This window comes from Lampris incognitus, chromosome 10 (assembly GCF_029633865.1).
Source record: "Lampris incognitus isolate fLamInc1 chromosome 10, fLamInc1.hap2, whole genome shotgun sequence".
In the NCBI taxonomy this organism is placed as follows: Eukaryota; Metazoa; Chordata; class Actinopteri; order Lampriformes; family Lampridae; genus Lampris; species Lampris incognitus.
The window spans coordinates 11,655,067-11,676,192 of record NC_079220.1 but is presented as its reverse complement, the minus strand read 5'-3'; the positions used below and the strand labels follow the sequence as shown (position 1 = coordinate 11,676,192).

Below are 21,126 nucleotides of genomic sequence, written 5' to 3'. Positions count from 1 at the left end.
CATACCGGTGCAGAATGCACCCTACCGTTCATTTACAGTCCTCTCGCGAAAGTGATGATTTGCCGAGTTGCAAAACTTCAGTTTTCCATGTCAGTGAATGATTTTGTCATGCAAAGGAAGGAAGGCTGTTTACACATTTTGAGCATATTGTGGTGAGAGTGTGTGTGTGAAGAGGAAAGAGCGGTGTGGAGGAAGAGGGGGAGCAGAAACACGCCACATGGAGAGTCATATATACCATATCCTGTAGTGTTACAAATGTTTAAAAGGCTTGCTTAACTCCAGCAGCTCGGATCTGGTACACCGTTGGTCCTCGTGTCACTGGACGCCAGAGTCAATAATTTACCCATACCACCTTTCTGTCAACTGACAGGCGAAAGGAAACGTCGAGATTAGTGCACATCACAATAAAAGGGCTTCGCCAACCCGCCAGAAGCTGCGAAAGGGCAGTGCATGTAACACCGGACTGCAAAAGTCAATATAAAAAGGTTTCCAAAATTCATTTCCGTGCTCGTCTCTATTGGTGGGTTTTGTTGGCCTGTGAAGGTTGGTACCCAGTAAATACTTTTAAATCTATGTTAGTTTACATCCTGGACGCTCGCAGCAGGGAAACGTTGAGGAAAAAGCAGTACTGGCGCAAAAAAACGCAAAATCACCAACAGGACCCCCGTCGTTTTTTTCTGTGCCATGCCGATATAGTGCTAAAAGATTACGAACAATTTTACAATAACTAATGGAGATAAGGCAAAAATTTTTTTGATTTTTCTCCAACTGACACAGGTCTCAGGTTGACAACGGTTTTCCATGATTACCATCAGGATTTGGTCATCCTACTCAGGCTCCCATTGGAACAGGATCTTGTTCTCGAAGGACTGGGATTAGATTGTAAAATTCTAGTGCGACTGAATCTCAGTCTGTGCATCAAGGATATTACCTGAGTCTTGAGGGGAATCCTAACTTGTTTCGTTGCATCCCTCCTTCCTCTTTCTCTGGCCTGTCATCAAGTAAAAGCCTGTATGGAGGCTCATCCCCAGAGAACAAGTGTTGTCTCTTCCAAAAGCCCTTAAACGAACCTAACCGGTCCTTAAGACCGCTTGTTAGAGGTGGAACATGTTGCCTTAAACATGGATGGATCGGTGGACTACAATAAAGGAGGGTGGATGAAATGATCCGGCCCTGTGATGGCCTGGCGGCCTATCCAGGGTGTCTCCCCGCCCGCCGCCCAATGACTGCTGGGATAGGCTCCAGCATCGCCGCGACCCTGAGAGCAGGACAAGCGGTTTGGATCATGGATGGATGGATGGATTTTTCTCCCCAATTGTATCCGGCCAATTACCCCACTCTTCCGAGCCGTCCCGGTCGCTGCCCCACCCCCTCTACTGATCCGGGGAGGGCTGCTGACTACCACATGCCTCCTCTGATACATGTGGAGTCACCAGCTGCTTCTTCTCACCTCACAGTGAGGAGTTTCGCCAGGGGGAGTAGCGCGTGGGATGATCACGCTATTCCCCCCAGTTCCCCCTCCCCCCCGAACAGGCGCCCTGACCGACCAGAAGAGGCGCTAGTGCAGCGACCAGGACACATCCGGCTTCCCACCTGTAGACACGGCCAATTGTGTCTGTAGGGACGCCCGACCAAGCCAGAAGTAACACGGGGGTTCGAACCAGAGAGCCCTGTGTTGGTAGGCAACGGACTATACAGCCACGCCACCCGGACGCCCCCAGATAAGGCAAATTCCGACTGTGTTAAGACACTCGATAAGATTTCATTTTCTAACATCGTCATCACAAAACTTTTTTTTCCTCTAAATTTAAGGCTGAGCGTGCAGTCATGTAAACCAAAGCCTGGATTAAGACACACGTTTTACCCTATGAACCGCATACAAAATGACAAACGCCAAAGTACGACAGACGACAGACAACGTATTCGTTGTCGCTCAATTACACTTGGTAGCGCTAGCTCCTCGCTAAAGAAACAATTGCCTTGCTTTAAAAAAAACGAAAAAAAACAAAAAACGAAGGTAAAGCCAATAAATAGTGGTTCCCTAGGATCGGTTTAAAATGCTCTTGGTGCAGTAGATGGACTTCGTGTGGTCAAGACAGTTGATCTGGGGGAGGGGGCGGGGGGGGGACATGGTGGTCCCAAGTGGACTATCTGCTCACTGCAGAACTAATGTGTCAAGGCCACAGAGTGCAACATCTGCAACGGTGTGTGTGCGTGTGTGTGTGTGTGTGTGTGTGTGTTGTGAGGCAGGGAGAGTGTGACAAAGAGCGATAGTAACAGATAGAGACAGAATGGGGCCCTTGGGAGGAAAGAAAGAAGGGGCCACATTGCCTGGCTGGTCAGAGAGAGGGGTGTGGATGCGCCGACCGATTACCTCAGCTAGCTGCCCCATGGTTTGCGTCGGGCTTTGGGAAGGAGGGGGAGAAGAAGCGGGTGTGGCCGGATTAAAGAGAGGTACAACACCTCCATAGATGAGGCATGGAGATGGGGTTGGCCTTTTGTGTGCACAAGTATATGTGTGTGTGTGTGTGTGTTTGTGTTTGTGTGTGTGTGTGTGTGTGGTGGTGGTGGTGGTGGGGTGGGGTGGGGTGGGGGGCGTGTGTAAGGCGGAGGGGTTTAGCACGCGCAGCCGCCGTGGCTCTCCGGAGGGGAGTCCTGGAGGCCCTGGCTCTTATGGTTGGACATGAGGTTCACGTCTCCCTCCATGCTCTCGTTCATTTTCTCACAGATGACGTCCACTAGACGCTCAAACACCTGCTTCACGTTGATGTTGTCCTTGGCGCTGGCCTCGAAGAACTGGAAACCTGAGGAGGAGGCGGTGGGGATGGGAAGGGGAAAAAAAACAAAAAACAAAACAGAGACAAAACCTAATTCACCAAGGGAACAGGAGATGGTGCACAGCGGGGGGGGGGGTGACCTGATTGAATTTATTTGATTGAATTTGTACTTAAAACAAAAGGCGTGCACGGTGAATAGCCACACTTTTCCGCGAGGATACCTGCACCCCGAGGATAACAGATGAGAGTAGCGAAAATACCCGGTTCACACAGACATCACACGCTTCAGCATGCAGACAGAAGTGGGATGGAATTATGGTCTCGAGCGCTCGGCGGTAACGAGGCCTCCTCACCTAGCTCCTCTGCCAGTCTCTGGCTGTCCTCCGTCGGCACAATCCTGTCGTCCTCCAGGTCACATTTGTTACCCACCAGGATCACCTGGGCATTGTCCCATGAATACGTCTTGATCTGGGTCGCCCTGTGGGACAAAGAGCGAGTGAACTAGCACGGGCTTAGAAGCTCTAAAAAGGAAGGATCCAGGTACGGGTAGTGACTTTTAAAATCACCGATACGGTCGCCCCCGGTTACACCTGGTGAGATGATAAGCTGTCTATGCTGTGCAATCGTGTTTGCAGCTGCTGTGAATGACACCGCAGAGGTGCTTTCTAACACCCCCCCCCCCGTTCTCCTCCCCAATACGGCTGGTTTAGCCATCTGATCGTAGATTTGGCACAAAAGGTGAGCATATGACTATAATGAACTTCACTCATACAGCAAACAGACAGGGTTGGGGTTAATATGCCTGTCCGTGCCCCCCACCGAGGCAATGGAGAGAACCGGAGCCGGTCTCTGGGCGCTGCACGGCGCCCACACATGGCTTCCAGTGTGGGCGCTGGGATGGATTAAATGCAGAGGATGACTTTCCCCTTGGGGATTAATAAAGCACATCTTATCTTAACTTCCTGGCAGGAAAGAAATCCAGCAGTACTTGGGTGTCCCGTTAACCGGAATGAGGACTCGCTGTACTCTACGTACAGTGACACTGCGCAGCACGGTGGCCCGGTGGCTAGCGAGAAGGTCCTGGGCTCGAACTGGGTTCATCCCAGGTCGTCGTCTGTGTGGCGTTTGTATGTGGGTTTCCTCCGGGTGCTCCGGTTTCCCCCACCGTCAGAAAGACATGCGTGTTAGGGTTAATACAACTGTCTGTGCCCTGTCCCTCTGGTCGGTCAGGGTGCCTGTTCGGGGAACAGGGGGGAATAGCGTGAGCCTCCCACGCGCTACGTCTCCCTGGTGAAACTCCTCACTGTCAGGTGAAAAGAAGCGGCTGGCGACTCCACATGTATCGGAGGAGGCATGTGGTAGTCTGCAGCCCTCCCCGGATCGGCAGAGGGGGTGGAGCAGCGACCGGGACGGCTCGGAATAGTGGGGTAATTGGCCGGGTAACTGGGGAGAAAAAAAAAGGGGGGGACACTGGACTACATACACCGTGGATGAGAGATAGGGGGTAATGAGGGAGCATAGTGTGCGAGCATGTTGCGTCAAGAGTCTGGCCGGCCTGTGAGGACGGCATATTTCAGAATGGGTTGCAACGTGTCTGACCGCGGGGTGACGATACGCCTACACCGAGGATCAGGATTTCATCTGGCAGATCTGAGCACACCGCAATAGCGATGCATGGGTGCACGTTTACACCTTGTATTAACACGATATTCAAACACATGATGGCATAACGCAAATAGCATCCCTGACTGAAACTGCATCCTGAAAAAAAGCACATGTGAGAGCCACAACACAAAATAAATAATCTGTGTTACAATCTGTGCCTGGAACAGTTAATGGTGAATTTGGCCAAACCTGATCTGGGTCTCTGGTTGGCTGTGGGGTGTGTTATTTTGGAGGGGCCTTGAGTCAATAAAGGCCAAGTTAAATAACAGATCCAAACTTAAGACTGCAAATATTGCTTCACTCACCAGTCCTGAACTGCACTGAAGGAGTCCTGGTTGGTAATGTCGTACATCAGCAGGAAGCCCATGGCTCCTCTGTAGTAGGCCGTGGTGATGGTGCGATAACGCTCCTGCCCTGCCGTGTCCTGAACACACCACACACACACACACACACACTTTTATAAGCCAAATAACATCCGATGTTTGATGTCTTCACAAGATAATGTAGCTTCTCTGTGATGACGTCTGACATGCCGTCTTTGTTTTGCACCACAGGGGGGTAACAGAGGACCAGGTGATAGCCTCAGCACTTACTCATGAACAGGTCTTCCACTATTTTCCAACTGAATGTGGGTTTTTCTCCTCTATAATATGTCAGAGAGTATTAAAACATCACAAAAAGTGGGCCTCCGGGTAGAGTGGCGGTCTATTCTGTTGTCTACCAACACGGGGATCGCTGGTTCGAATCCCCGTGTCACCTCCGGCTTGGTCAGGTGTCCCTACAGACACAATTGGCTGTGTCTGCGGGTGGGAAGCCGGATATGGGTATGTGTCCTGGTTGCTGCACTAGTGCCTCCTCTGGTCGATCGGGGTGCCTGTTTGGGGGGGGGGGGCTGGGAGGAATAGCATGATCCTCTCATGCGCTACGTCCCCCTGGCGAAACTCCTCACTCTCAGGTGAAAAGAAGCAGCTGGTGATTCCACACATATCAGAGCAGGCATGTGGTAGTCTGAAGCTTTCCCCGGATCGGCAGAGGGGGCGGGGCAGAGATCAGGGCAATTTGGAAGAGGGGGGTAATTGGCCGGATACAATTGGGGAGAAAAAGGGGGAAAAAACATCACAAAAAATAAAGTCCAAAGACAAGCAGGTCAGGTGAACCGGCCGTACTAAACTGTCCCTCGGTGTGAATGTGTGTGTGTGGGCCCTGTGATGGACTGGCAGGCTGTCCAGGGTGTCTCCCCACCTGCCATCCAATCACTGCTGGGGTAGGCTCCAGCATCCTGCGACCCTGACTGGGATAAGCAGCTTGGATAATGGACGGATGGATAAAAACGGAGACGCATTTAGACCGAGACAAAAGGCAGCCGGCGGTCTACTACTGATCTAATTGGTGTAACCTGAGTGTTTTGTGTCATGGGTGGCTGCCCCCCCCTCGTTAGCTTAACATTTAGAGCAGTGGGTGGGGAAGCTGTCATTTTAACTAAAAAAATCAGATAATATTGGAGCTGGGAGAGATTCAATGAATGATGAATGAATGAATAAAAGAAATGCCATCCACTTACTCCTTCCAACTTATATGTAGGTCATTAGATAAGACGACTGACCGCGTTCTTGTTTTTTGTGACACAATGTGCCGTCTGTGAGTGCACTGTGTGTCTTGGTTATCTGTTATGATGGCGCTAGTACAGTAAGTTGAACAGTAGGTTGTGCTGCTTAACTTAAATTCCCCATGAGGAATGATACACACCGATCAGCCAAAACATTACAACCACCTGAGGCCACTGCCATCAGGGAATACGGTAACACTTTCTATGAAGCTTGCATCTATAATGCCCTATAAGCATCTATAACGCCCTATAAGCATCTATAACGCCCTGTAAGTGTAGCTATAAGTCATTGTAAGATTCATTATAACCACGTATATGCCCTCACAACACCTCATAACCACTTTTATGATACATTGTGTCAATTTAAAACGGATTTATGCATTATGAATATGTCATCATTAGCCTGTTTATCTGTCAAATGTCATAATGCATCATAGCCAACTTGTTTTGCCGAAGTTATGTAGAGATGCATAATGACACTTCAGTGCTATTTCACAGTCTTCAGCCATAGCCGTTAGTCATTGTAATACACATTATGGGAAAGTATGGGCGTTATAGATGCAATAGATGCTTATAGGGCATTATAGCTGCTTATAGGGTGTTATAGATGCAAGCTTCATAGAAAGTGTTACCGGGAATACCATTGCCATGAAGGGGTGTACTTGGTCTGCAACAATATTCAGGTAGGTGGTACATGTCAAAGTAACATCCACATGAATGCCAGGACCCAATGTCTCCCAGCAGAACACTGGCCAGAGCATCACACTGCCTCTGCCGGTTTGCCTTCTTCCCATAATGCATCCTGGTGCCATCTCTTCCCTAGGTAAATGACGCACACGCACCCATCCCTCCCCATGATATGATATGATTCATCAGACCAGGACACCTTCTTCCATTGCTCCATGGTCCAGCTCTGATGCTCACGTGCCCATTGTAGGAGCTTTCGGCGATAGACGGGGTCGTCATGGGCACTCTGACCGGTCTGCAGCTACACAGCCCCATACTCAGCAAGCTGTGATGCACTGTGTGTTATGACACCTGTCTATCATAGCCAGCATTAACTTCTACCAGCAATTTGAGCCACAGTAGCCCTTCTGTGGGATTGGACCAGACGGGCTAGCCTTCACTCCCCACGCACATCAATGAGCCCCTTAGACCACTTTTGGTAGGTCCTGACTACTGCATCCCGGGAACACCCCACAAGACCTGCCATTTATGAGATGTTCTGGCCCAGTCATCTAGCCATCACAATTTGGCCCACGTCAAAGTCACTCAGATCCTTACGCTTGCCCATTTTTCCTGCTCCCAACACATCAACTTCAAGAACTGACTGTTGACTTGCTGCCTAATATATCCCAGCCCCCGACAGGTGCCACTGTAATGAGATCATCAACATTACTCACTTACCGCTTCACTTCCTCACAGTGCTCTATCAAACGTGTTGACCTTGGATGACGTATTGTCACTATTCTACCATGTTAACTGGGAGTTCAAATAGACAGATGGGTGCTTAATGAATTTCAAGTGGTAACACCCAGTAACGAGATGTCTGCATTGGGAGGTGCCCACCTGAACAGTCTCTGTGTATCACCAGCTTCCATGTGAGCCTGGTTTCTGTGTACCTGAGGAAAGTTTAGGGCACTCACAATCTCTCACCAGTCCTGATCGCTATAATCCAATGAGAAACCAAACATTGACTGTACTGTAACTGTTAGTAGAGATTGTGCCGTCATACCCAGATGTTTACCCGCCCCTCAACCTCCCGAAGCCTCTGACTTTACTGACACGCCAACACGTCGCTGGTGCCGGCCCGCCTCATCGAACACGGCACACACACATGCTGCTTCCTCTGCCGACGTTTCTCACGCGACGACAGGGACGGCCGAGCCTCCCTCGGTACCCAGACAGGGAGGACGAAGAGGCGGAGAACGGAGAGATGGCCGTCACAGAGTCGGCCAAGGGTGCGAGCGGTGTCCTTATCCTCTCTGCCGGCCACAGTAACCTGTTCATCAGAAACCTCTTCTGATTAAGAGAAGGCTGTGTGTGATGTCAGAGTCAACTACCCAAAATAAGCCAGCACACACACACACACACACACACACACACACGCACGCACACACACACACACACACACACACACACACACACACACACACACACACACATTTGTTTCTTTATACTTGTGGGGAGCCCTCATTGACTATATTCATTCCCTAGCCCTTAATGCTAACCTTAACCATCATAACTACATACCTAACCTTAACCATCATAACTACATACCTAACCTTAACCATCATAACTACATGCCTAACCTTAACCCTTGACCTAATCCTAATTCTAACCTTAACCCTGGCCCTAACCTTAACCTAGTCATAATTCTAACTTGAACCCTAACCCTAAATCCTCCCCCTAAAATAGACCCTTTTGGGGTCTATTATAAAATGTCTCCACAAGGTAGGTGGTTTCTAGTTTTTCTATAGAAAAACAAGCACACACACACACACACAAACAGTTTGTTTCTTTATACATATGGGGACCCCTCATTGACTACATTCATTCCCTAGCCCTTAACCCTAACCTTAACCATCATGCCTAACTTTAACCCTTACCTAACCTTAACCTAATCCTAACCTTAACCCTTACCCTAACCTTAACCCTAATCTTAACCTTAACCCTGACCCTAACCTTAACCCTGACCCTAACCTTAACCTAATCCTAACCTTAACCCTGACCCTAACATTAACCTAATCCTAATCCTAACCTTAACCCTGATCCTAACCTTAACCTAAACCCTGACCCTGACCCTAACATTAACCTGATCCTAATCCTAACCTTAACCCTGACCCTAACATTAATCTAATCCTAACCTTAACCCTGGCCCTAACTTTAACCTAATTCTAACCTTAACCCTTACCCTAATTTTAACCTAATCCTAAATCTAACCTTAACCCAATCCTAACCTTTACCTAATCATAATCCTAACCATAACCCTAAACCTAAATCCTCACCCTAAAATAGACCCTTTTGGGGTCTATTATAAAATGTCTCCACAAGGTAGGTGGTTTCTAGTTTTGCTATCCTAATGGGGACATTTGGTCCCCACTTGGATAGAAAAACAAACACACACACACACACACGCACACGCACACAGTTTGTTTCTTTATAAATGTGGGGACCCTTAACCATCATGCCTAACCTTAACCCTTACCCTAACCTTAACCTAATCCTAACCTTAACCCTTACTTTAACCTAATCCTAACCTTAACCCTTACTTTAACCTAATCCTAACCTTAACCCTTACCCTAACCCTAATCTTAACCCTAATTTTAACCTAATCCGAACCTTAACCCTGACCCTAACCTTAACCTAACCTAATGGCTGCACTGATCCCCTTATTTTAAGATCTTACATTCACCTTTCACATAACCTTATCTAAATCTTGGTACGAGATGGCAACCCTATATTTATTTATTGATTATTATTCATTCATTCATTCTTTTGTTTATTTATTTATTATATAGGTACTTTTAGTAAACTGGATTGAGGGGATAACTTTTATAACTTTTTTACTTCAGCTGCTGTGGTTTCATTAGAGCACTTTTTAATTGCTAGTTAATTTATGGTTTTTACTATTATTTATTACTTGTATTGTTATTTCACCATGTCAGTATGTCTTTTAATAGCACTTTTTTTTAATCTCAGTACTTACATTTCACCATTTAGCACTTACCCCTCCTCCAGCTTCTAGATCTTACCTTAGAAATTTACTTAGAATCTTATATTTTAACCTGGGGTTGCCTTCTCGTCCAGGGATCGTGCAGCCTTTCTCTTAATCTAACCCCATTAGGCCACTCCTTTCTCTGCCCGTATACTCTGTCTAGGGATTGAACCCTGGTCCCCAGCGGGAGGGACCGCAGCCTTCTCCATCATACCATCCCTCAGATTAGTAGGCCAGTGCTAAGTAAATATAATTCATAACCCATAACCCCAACCCTTACCCAAAATTTAACCCTTAACCTAATCCTAACCCTTGCCCTAACCTTAACCTAATCCTAACCTTAACCCTGACCCTAACCTTAACCTAATCCTAACCTTAACCCTTACCCTAACCTTAACCTAATCCTAACCTTAACCCTTTCCCTAACTATAACCTAATCTTAATCCTAACCTTAACCCTTACCCTAACCTTAACCTAATCCTAACCTTAACCCTAAACCCAAGTCCTTACCCTAAAATAGACTCTTTTTTAAAATGTCCCCACAAGGTAGGTGGTTTCTAGTTTTGCTAACCTAATGGGGACATTTGGTCCCCACTGGGATAGAAAAACAAGTGCGCGTGCGCGCGCGCACACACACGCACGCACACACGCACGCACACACACACACACACAAACACACACGCACACACACAGGGAAAGGAAAAAATTTATCTACAAAGCAAACCTGTAAAACAGGTAAGGAAATTGAGTTGTAAAGCCACCAGCCGAGCCAAGCCTCTCTCTCTCGGTTCCCTAGTAACCAGTCCAGAGCCCTCATTTGCATCACAGGCCTGTGTGTCTGTGTGTGTGTGTGTGTGAGTGTGTGTGTGTGTCTTATCTACGTTGATCAGCCCCTCACAGTGAGGAGGAGGAGAGGTTGTCCAGGTAACCGGGGGGCAGAGAGGTTTATGAATGTTCCATTATGGTAGGAAGTGCTCCGGGTGGTCCGCCCAAATGATCCCTCCCCCCTTTCAAAAGGTGCAAGGCTCTGGGCAGTTTGTTGTGTAAAAGCCTAGCTAGCTAGGAGAGAACCGGAGATACTGAGGGACAGTAAAGTGCAGTAAAGCAGCTTTCGTCTTTTCATCATGCGCGATCAAATCACCAACGAGTCCTGCCTTCTGTCTAGGCCATTTTTGTTTCACTCAAGTATGAAATATTACGGGGCCGTCCTTATCTGACGCACGCACACATGATCAAATATTTGTCAAGGTAATGGGACTTCTAACCAAATAGAGAGTCTCCCGGGTTGGAATAATCCACTCTTGCCAGTAGACAAAGACAGGTCCCTAGAGCACCGTGCCTGATGACAGAAGGATGCAAAACAGGCTCCGGGTCAGCAACACTGGCGTCACAGAGACTCCTGATTGTAATTCGAGGGCCGCTTTTATATCGGCCATCCCCCACGAGCCAGCGACACACACTGGATATAATCTCTGAAGTGCCACACAACATGGGTGTGCACATGTGCACGGCGATTGTTTGTGCAGCGGGGGGGGGGGGGCATGTTTGCTGACAGATGAGGCATATTTCTGTGACACACAGAAGGAGTTACATCAACAGAGCGGGAGGGTGTGCATCTGCATGAACGGCCGTGTGTGCGTGTGTTCTGGCTAGTGTGTATTTGTGAGGGCCATGTGGTGCGCCAAGAGGCCAGAGGCCCGCTTCCATGTTAATCAAACACAAAAGGGAGGCTGGCAGCTGGCGGAGCACAACATCAACAACCCTCCCTCTCCCCGAAGGCCTGATAAAATCTCCCGCAAACCCCGTTCGGCTGGGGCCGAGAAGGGCACGGGGCCTAGAACGCTCGGCGAAACCCGGCACGGAGTTGATCATTAACCCCCCGTGCGGCTCCGCGTTTGTGTCATTAAGGCAGGGCTCCCATTAAGGCACGCCTCGCACGTCCCACACCCTCTAAATACACTGGTGCCACTTCGTTGTTTTCTCACCACATCCCAGCGAGCTTCTGATAGGGAACTTCCTCTGGACGTTGCACTCGGGAAATACCAAGTCCCCGCGTCATTAGACAGAAGCCAGACATCCCCCCCACAACCGTCTCACACACACACACACACACACACATACAAGGAATTCGGAGAAGACCGACCCTTTCTGCCAGTAAAAGCCCACCTAATCCATCTACTGAGCACAGACAGAGTATTACACCGCTATTGTGGTCAGTACTGCTGCAGGGTGCACACTACCTCAGCTCAAACCACACCCGCTAATGCTGAGAGCTAACCTCTCATTCTTCAGCATGACCGGACGGCACGGTGGTTAGCGCCGTCGCCTCACAGCGAGAAGGTCCTGGGTTCGAACCCCGGGGTTTGTGCAACCTTGGGTCGTCCTCTGTGTGGAGTTTGCATGCTCTCCCCGTGCCTGCGGTGGGTTTTCGCTGTGCCCCTGAGCAAGGCAGCTGGGAAAAGCCCCGGAGTTGATCCCCGGGCGCAGCATGAAGGCTGCAGCCCGCTGCTCCTAGCTGCACAGATCACAGCTAGGATGGGTTAATTTGCAGGAACTGAATTTCCCCAAGGGGATTAATAAAGGAAACTTCATTAACTTAATTCAGAGAGACAGTCTGGTAGGTGTGTGTGTGTGTGTGTGTGTGTGTGTGTGTGTGTGTGTGTGTGTGTGTGTTTGGCGTGGGACCGCTCTGCTGCAAATCTGTGTCGATCGCCGAGTATAACGCGGCCCACAGTGTTGGTCTACGTGAATCATGTGTTTAAACAGCCTACACATTGTGTAGAAACAGGGTTTGCCCTCCCCGTAGGTCCTTTGTTCATTATATTTCAGGTAAAGTTGACCAAGAGGTAATACGCGCTGACGTCCTTTAGCCTTGGCAGGTCAGCCCCTGGGGCCACGCAGAAATCTGATACGGCGGAGACGAGCCATCGCGGCAAAACAAATCGCTCAAAATTTGAGAAGACAATTTCCCACCGTCCCTGCCCGTTTAATCTCCCAGGGCAAAATGACCCGGCGTTGCCGGAGCGGTGTAGTAACAGAGACGCCAAAATAAGAGTCAGCAGAGCGTTTCATTACACCGCGGGGATTAAGAGCCGGGGGAGCGTATGATTAGCAAGCTGCTGTTCTGATGATGAAACCCGGAGAATTACCCGCTGAAGAATTAAACTGTTATCCTACAGAAACGAGCACAGTGAATAAAGTGCTTATTTTCTCACCGAGTTGGGCCCACAGCCGATGATGGCGGCACCCCCCCTCCCCCCCAGCTTGTGAATGTTTGCACTGATTACAAGTCGGGACAACAGGAAGAGCCTTCCTCGCTCGGTGTGGCCAATCAGCCGCCATTGTGCATGAGCGTGAACTCGTAAGATTACAGATAAAGTGTGTGTGTGTGGGGGTGGGGGGGTGGGGGTGGAGGATGCCTTTTAACCCATGGTGGAGTCACACTTTAAGGTTTAGCCTTGCACAACTTTCTCATTAAACGTCTCACCGCCCCTTCTCCGAGCCTGCACTCCCAAACACGGCTTGTCTGGAGAGGTCTTCTGATGGACATTCAATCTCGAAATTCGTTCAGTTGTTGATTGTATGGAATAAATGGGATGTCTAGGTGGCTTGGTTTGCTATTGTGCGTACAATGCACATGCAACTGGTAAGGATCTCTCTCCCTACTCGTGGTGTACTGTTGCAGATGCATCCACCCATCCAGCCATCCATTATCCAAGCCACTTATCCGAATTCGGGTCATGGGGATGTTGGAGCCTATCCCAGCAGTCATTGGGCGGCAGGCAGGGAGACACCCTGGACAGGCCGCCAGTCCATCACAGGGCCGACACATTCACACCTCGGGACACTCTAGTACAGATGAGTCACCTGACCTACATGTCATTGGACAGTGGGAGGAAACCGGCCAGAGGAAACCCATGAAGACACGGGGAGAACATGCAAACTCCACACACAGGATGACCTGGGATGACCCCCAAGGTTGGTCAACCCCAGGGTTCGAACCCTGGACCTTCTTGCTGTGAGGCAACCGCGCTAACCACTGCGCCACCTTGCCGCCTCTGTTGCAGGTCCCTTTCCCAATTTCCCCTGAGTGAAATATCAGTCACTGGCGGCTTATTGAGTGTTAAAACCAAGTCTTAACGGGAAAAGCCGGGTTTGTTCCTCGGTGTTGGCAAGCGTATGAGCTGCCCTGTGCCCTCGAGCAAAACACCCAACAAAACTCCAGGGGCGTCGTTTCACAACTGGTCCTACAGATCCCTGCACAAAGGCTGAACAGGAAAGACGATTAATCCAATGGGGATTTATATTGTATCGCATATTCACTATCACATAATGTAGGATAAAATGAACCCGCAGACTCCGAGCTAGAATGTAAGATGCTTTGAGTGAGGCAACAGGATTCACTATTTCAGTAATATTATTGGTAATATTCATATCATGTTATATGCATTTTCAAGAAAAAAGTGTATTCCCATAAACACAGATAATTGCATAAGTTTCGTTAAAACTGATTGTTTGCACCCTACGTTAATATGATCGGGTTAAAATGCAAGAACGTTTGGGTGTCTGGGTAGCCTGGCGGTCTGTTCCTTTGCCTACCAACACGGGGCTCGGCGGTTCGAATCCCCGCGTTGCCTCCAGCTTGGTTGTGTGTCCCTACAGACACAAATGGTTGTGTCTGCGGGTGGGAAGCCGGATGTGGGTATGTGTCCTGGTTGCTGCACTAGCGCCTCCTCTGGTCGGTCGGGGCGCCTGTCCAGGGGGGAGGGGGAACTGTGGGGAATAGCGTGATTCCCCCCAAGCGCTACATCCCCCTGGCGAAACTCCTCACTGTCAGGTGAAAAGAAGCGGCTGGTGACTCCACATGTATTGGAGGAGACATGTGGTAGTCTGCGGTGACCGGGGCGGCTTGCAAGAGTGGGGTAATTGGCCGGATTGCACAACTGTAGTCCACTGACTTGGGGTTCTACCGCAGCGGTCATACCAGTTTCCTGTTTGTTGGCGTGTGCTACTGACAATGGCATATTTTTCGCGATGCCTGCAAGATTTACCGCGGATAGGTGTCAACGACATGCACAGAATTGTCAACAACCTTTCACCTGCACCTCCCAGCACACAGGTGAAAAGTTACGTCCGCAATTGTGAGGATGGGCGGACGGACGGACGGACTGAATTGTGAACGTAACTTGATATGTACAACTTGAAACGTTTCACCTGTGTGCCGGGAGGTGCAGGTGAAGGTTTGTCGACAATTCTGTGCATGTCGTTGACACTTATCCGTGGTAAATCCTGCAGGCATCGCGAAAAATATGCCATTGTCAGTAGCACACGCCAACAAACAGGAAACTGGTATGACCGCTGCGGTAGAAACCGGAAGACAGTGGATTACAACTCTGCACAGAGTCGATTGGGGAGAGCAAGAATGCTGCACACTGCATCCAACCTTCCCATATTCATTATTTTTGACAACATTCGACTCTATGTCTTCATCAGTTCCCTGATGAAGATGTGTTGTAAGATACCTAATGTAGACCTCGAGTCAAAATATTGCTAAAAATAGTAAATGGGGGGGGGGCACCGGAAGGAATGTTAGACATGTTCCTTTTAGCACAAGTCTGACAACATACCAGCTAAAAGGTCATATGTGTATGTACGGCCATCTTCTTCTCTTAACGTAGTTAGACACCGAGAATCAGAGCCAACCCATCAGAATCAACACCGGCTCACCCACTTACCCAGATCTGCAGCTTGATCCTCTTGTCGTTGCGGAAGACGGTCTTGACCTTGAAGTCAATGCCCACTGTGCTCACAAAAGCGGAGGTGAAGGAGTCGTCGGCGTATCGGAACAGGAAGGAAGTTTTTCCCACGCTGCTGTTGCCGATGATCAGCAGCTTGAACATGTAGTCAAAGTTTTGGTCGGCCGCGTCCTTCTGGGCTGGCTGCTGCTGGAGCCGGGAGTCATTCGACGCCATCTGAAGTGGAAGGAGTCGTACGAGAAATTAGCGAGACAACTGTCACAAAAACACATAGTGTCACACATGCACAACACAACTGCTGTGTGACCGGTTGTGAGCAGATTATCTTCTTACATTTGTAGTTCGAAGTAGGCGTAGTATTCACTGCATATTTTCAACTGAGTAGCTAAATTAGACATTATTAACATAATGTCCTGACCGGACGCTTACTGATACGGTAAAACAGATGTGTTTGCATTGGTTTAACAGAGTTAAAGTGAAGTAAGCCTGTCTGAATCACGCTTTTAGCTAACCAAAAAACCGAGAGAAGCAAGCTGACACATTACAGACACGTTTGTAGGGAAGATTAATTTGTTTGTGCATGTCAAAGGTGGGGCGGCACGGTGGCGCAGTGGTTAGCGCGGTCGCCTCACAGCAAGGTCAAGGGTTCAAGCCCCGGGGTAGTCCAACCTTGGTGGGTCATCCCGGGTCATCCTCTGTGTGGAGTTTGCATGTTCTCCCCGTGCCTGTGTGGGTTTCCTCCGGGGGCTCCGGTTTCCTCCCACAGTCCAAAGACATGTAGGTCAGGTGAATCAGTCGCACTAAATTGCCCCTAAGTGTGAATGTGTCGGCCCTGTAACGGACTGGCGGCCTGTCCGGGGTGTCTCCCCACCTGCTGCCCAGTGACTGCTGGGATACGCTCCAGCATCCCGTGACCCGAATTCGGATAAGCGGCTTGGATAACGGATGGATGTGAAAGGTGATAATGCACAGCTTGCTTGCATCTCTTGACAGCACTTCTGTCAAATCCTACCCCAAATAAAACCACATGGGCAGTGCCAAGTGCTAGTGTACAATGTAGACGCTTAGGCAGAATAGAGGCAGGGATGCAGAAAAAATATGTATTTTCCCACTTTTCTTATTAATGAGGGTTATAATGTTAATATATGGGCGGCACGGTGGTGCAGTGGTTAGCACGGTCGCCCCACAGCAAGAAGGACCTGGGTTCGAGCCCCGGGGTAGTCCAACCTTGGGGGTCGTCCCGGGTCGTCCTCTGTGTGGAGTTTGCATGTTCTCCCTGTGTTTATGTGGGTTTCCTCCGGGTGCTCCAGTTTCCTCCCACAGTCCAAAGACATACAGGTCAGGTGAATTGCCCATGCTAAATTGTCCCTAGGTGTGTGTGTGTGTGTGTGTGTGTGTGTGTGTGTGTGTGTGTGTCGGCCCTGTGATGGCCTGGCAGCCTGTCTAGGGTGTCTCCTCACCTGCTCCCCCCAATGACTGCTGGGATAGGCTCCAGCATCCCCGCGACCCTGTGTAGGATGAGTGGTTTGGATAATGGATGGATAATGTTAATATAAAAAAGGCCAAATTGCTACCAGCTTACAACAGTAGCCCTATTTATTTTCCCATGCACTCACTCCCAAAACAGCTTTGCAGGGGTTGCCACCTCCTCCCCGAATCTCCGCCGATGGTACAGCTACACGTGAGACTAAATGTCAGTCCGTGGGGTCAATGAGTGCATCAAAAATCCAGATTCACGAGTCGCCTGGCATCTAAAAAGATAACATCCCACTGATTTCCTTTCGCCCGAGGCATCCCACAGTTTCCTAAGCACGTACATTTGTATTCGTGAGGCCAAGCTGCGGCCACAGTAGGACCCTCCTCTTCTCGTTTGGGAGGCTCCCGATATAACCCCGCTCTGTTAAATGCTGAATCACCGCTAGTGCATGAGCGGGTCGGGCAGGGCATCCGTCTCTCTCTTAGTACAATTATAACAACCTGACTTAAAAGGAGGTCGCTTTTAATTTGCAAGACGGCGCTAACAACGGCTTTAATAAGGAGCTTACACGTTGTGCTTTTAAGGCCAGGTTGAAGCCACGCCGCCCTGCCAATCTGCTTAATGATAACTATTCATCTCAGCGTTATCTCTCCCCGAGGCAGGGGGACGATTACCTGCCAGCGAGTCTTTCCGTGTCACTCAGTCAGCAGTGGGAGGAGGGCTCGCCACGTGCTTGTATTCTCCATCTTCCCCCCTGATCTGTGCAGCTGATCAGTCAGGGAAGCCTCGGCCCGCCTCCCTCACATCAGGCCCGTCTCCGTGGAGACCAGACCGGGATTCAGCTGCCGGCAAAGACCCATTAGTGGTCGAGGCACCCGCCTCATACAGCTCTTAACTGGCTAGATGGAGATCTGCAGACCAGAGGCAGAGACATCTGTCATGCTGCCACCCAAAGCTACGGCGCTGAGAGAGCGACCGCTGTTGTGAGGACGAGACATTACCTTGCCAAAAACTGTAACGGCATCGTTTACGTTCATTCTCGTTGGTGGTCGAACAAAATGTCGTCTGAGAACTGCATGTGTGTGTGTGTGGGTGTGTGTGCGTGTTTGTGTGCACCGGTGGCTTGGTTTTGCATGCATCTCTGATTGGTTGTTTGGTTTAAAAACAACATAGGCTACCATGACTTTTGGTAGAACAAAGGTGCATCTTAAATCATCCACATTGTGCCGTCACGGAGGGCTGGACTCTAACAGACGGCCCATTTTCTCATTATGGATGTTTGCCATTTCTCAGAACTTGAGTGAGACGTACAAGAGTGGTTTATATCTCACACTAGAGGGTGTGTTGCTGCTCTCTGTGGCCTACCAACACAGGGATCTCTGGTTCGAATCCCCGCGTTACCTCCGGCTTGGTCGGGCGTCCCTACAGAAACAACTGGCCGTGTCTGCAGGTGGGAAGCCGGATGTGGGTATGTATCTTGGTTGCGGCACTAGCGCCTCCTCTGGTCAGTCGGGGCACCTGTTCGGGGGCTGGGGGGGAATAGCTTGATCCTCCCACGCGCTACATCCCCCTGGTGAAACTGCTCACTGTCAGGTGAAAAGAAGCGGCCGGCGACTCCACATGTATGGGAGGAGGCATGTGGTAGTCTGCAGTGACCGGGACGGCTTGGAAGAGTGGGGTAATTGGCTGGGTACACAGAGAGAAAAATCTGGGGAAAATCCAAAATTTAAAATAAAAATAAAAAAGGTGTATTGCTGCTGTCACACGAAAACATGCATCCAAAAAGGATTTTCAGAAAAATAAAAATAAAATAAAATCTGTGCCGTGTGTAAACCTTCATATGTTTCGAATGGGCCTTGGGTTATTACGGAGAATGCCGAAGGACGACTCGAACCTTTAACCTGCCGAGGCCTGAGGCGGACGTACGTAGTGGCCCACAAAAATCAGTGTATACACTGTGTACCGGCCACTGCTGTAATGAATAGTCATGATTTACAAGGAATCACAACACAACCCAACACACGGACCCTGTCCAACTTGTGGAGTATAAAGCCCGTCTCTGACAAACCGAACTCACAGTGTAGAGTCCATGTTACACAGAGGCCTGCGTTCCAAAACAAGACCAGAACGCCGTACAGGTCCCAACCCTCGATTCTCTCTGACCTCTTTGAACACCGGCCGCATAATCTCACAGCACATGACATCTCTCCCGCTCTCCGAAGGGCCAGCCGCTGGTGCGCTTGCAGAAATGTGTGAGTGCAGAGGGAAAGGGTGCTTGCTTTCCGCTGCCCCGTCTCTTGCCGGCTCAACTTAAGCCCGAGGTAAACCCCGTCACATGTCCTTCACATTTACACAGCAGCTCAGGGAGCGTGTGCGTGAACGGCTTGAGCCCGTAGAGCCTTGAGTAAACAAATATATCGAACATCCGAACGATGACAACATGCTGTTATATAATGTATTTTGTCATTACTGGAAAACTGATATTAAATATTAATGCAGGCGGCGTCACGTTCCCTCCGAGTGCTGTATCACAGATAACAACAATGCAGACACACATAAACCAATGTGTATCCCCACCTCTGAAACACACACACACACACACACACACACACACACACACACACACACACACACACACACACAGGCCAGTGCTGAGTTAGTGATTGAGAAGGTATGCTGAGGCCAATCTAAAGGGTACCAAGTATCTGGAGTCAAGTGTGGAAGTATCGAGGAGCTTTTAAGGAGCACCAGGAGGCAACAGTAGCACTTCCAGTTTCCTTCTGATGTTCAAAATGTGCCCCATGATAAGTTTGCCTGATTTATTTATGATCAGCGGTCAGCGGGGTTGTCAAACTCAGAATCTGTTTTATTTGCCGAATAAGTTTTCAAGTACAACACACGCGCGCGCGCGCACCTTCACACACACACACACACACACACACACACACACACACACACACACACACACACACACACACACCATTTTTCACATTACACCCAACAGAGGACGAAGGGTGATGAATTTGATAAGGGGTGTTACACCGCCATCTTTCATTATATGCAGGCTGCGAAGGCAGGTCTCTCCGCTGGGGCAGAGAATTCATGGTCCCCTTCCAAAACACCATCCTCCATTTACTGAGGATTACAGATTTACCGAGCAGCAGCAGGCAGAGAATGGGAGCCTCTTTTTAAAAGCACACTGGGGGGCATTATATTTATCCTGGGCAGCCTGCAGTCGGCGGCCAGCTGGGGTGAAAAGGGGCCTGATGGCAGCGCAGACAGGTCTCTCACCTGCCACTGTCAGGTCAGGTCAGGCCAGGCCGGGCCAGTCTGTCTGTCTGGCTGACGGAGAGAAAATCAGTAGTGGGCAACTGTCACATCCCTCCCTTCATTACGGCGCGCGTGCGTGCGTTGGGCTGTGAAAGTGGAGGTGCCAAATAAAATATTGAATTTCCATTCTGAAATTAATACACCATCACACCACAAAGCACCCCTGTGCACCAAATACATGAAATATTGGCCATTTCCCCAGTTTGACTCTCGAAGCCTCTGGGTGTGTATAGTTTGCCTAACAAATATAAACCGTCCCTAAAATAAAAAAAACAACCCTATTCTGATGTTTAGCAAGGCTATAAAAGTGTGTGAGTGCACTCGGTCGTGGAAACTTTGAATGGCGTAAGCGGATCTCTCGGCGTTATCTATCCTGCTGGACATTATAAGGAAGTCGGAGCTGGGGGGGGGGGAAGAAAAAAATCAGGGGGAAAAAAATACCGCAAATAAACTTCCCCTAACTTACCTTCTAGTTGGAGAGGAACCGCGCTGCTTCGTTCCTCCTCGCTTCTCCGAGACTAGCGTCCTGCGACCAGGTGGCGAAATAGTGGGATACGATAGTAAAAAATCCAGATCCTTTTTCCTGCTCCGCCTCCCGGGCTCCGCAGTTCTCTCGGCGTTTGCGGAGTGCAGCGGCTCCCGGACCTCGCTTGTGTATACAGAGAAGGCTGCAGGCTCCCTCTGGGTGGTGCAAGCAGGACTAACCTCCCACGGTCTTGCCATCAGTGTCAGCCCCCCCCCCCAAACAAAACAAAAACCCAAAACTCCTGGAGAGGATGTCTGCAGCAGATGCATGC

The 21,126-nt window shown here is 49.5% G+C and overlaps 1 protein-coding gene across 1 annotated transcript; it reads right to left on the bottom strand.

The window, feature by feature from the left end:
- Positions 1 to 1,984: 1,984 nt before the first annotated feature.
- rab3db (RAB3D, member RAS oncogene family, b) lies at positions 1,985 to 20,935 on the bottom strand. The gene is made up of 5 exons (XM_056287221.1): positions 20,796 to 20,935; positions 15,502 to 15,738; positions 4,748 to 4,866; positions 3,131 to 3,255; positions 1,985 to 2,804 (listed from the first exon to the last, which is right to left on the bottom strand). Exons 2-5 carry the CDS (start codon positions 15,736 to 15,738, stop codon positions 2,617 to 2,619), a joined length of 669 nt encoding a protein of 222 aa, XP_056143196.1. The 5' UTR covers positions 20,796 to 20,935; the 3' UTR covers positions 1,985 to 2,616.
- Positions 20,936 to 21,126: the final 191 nt, after the last annotated feature.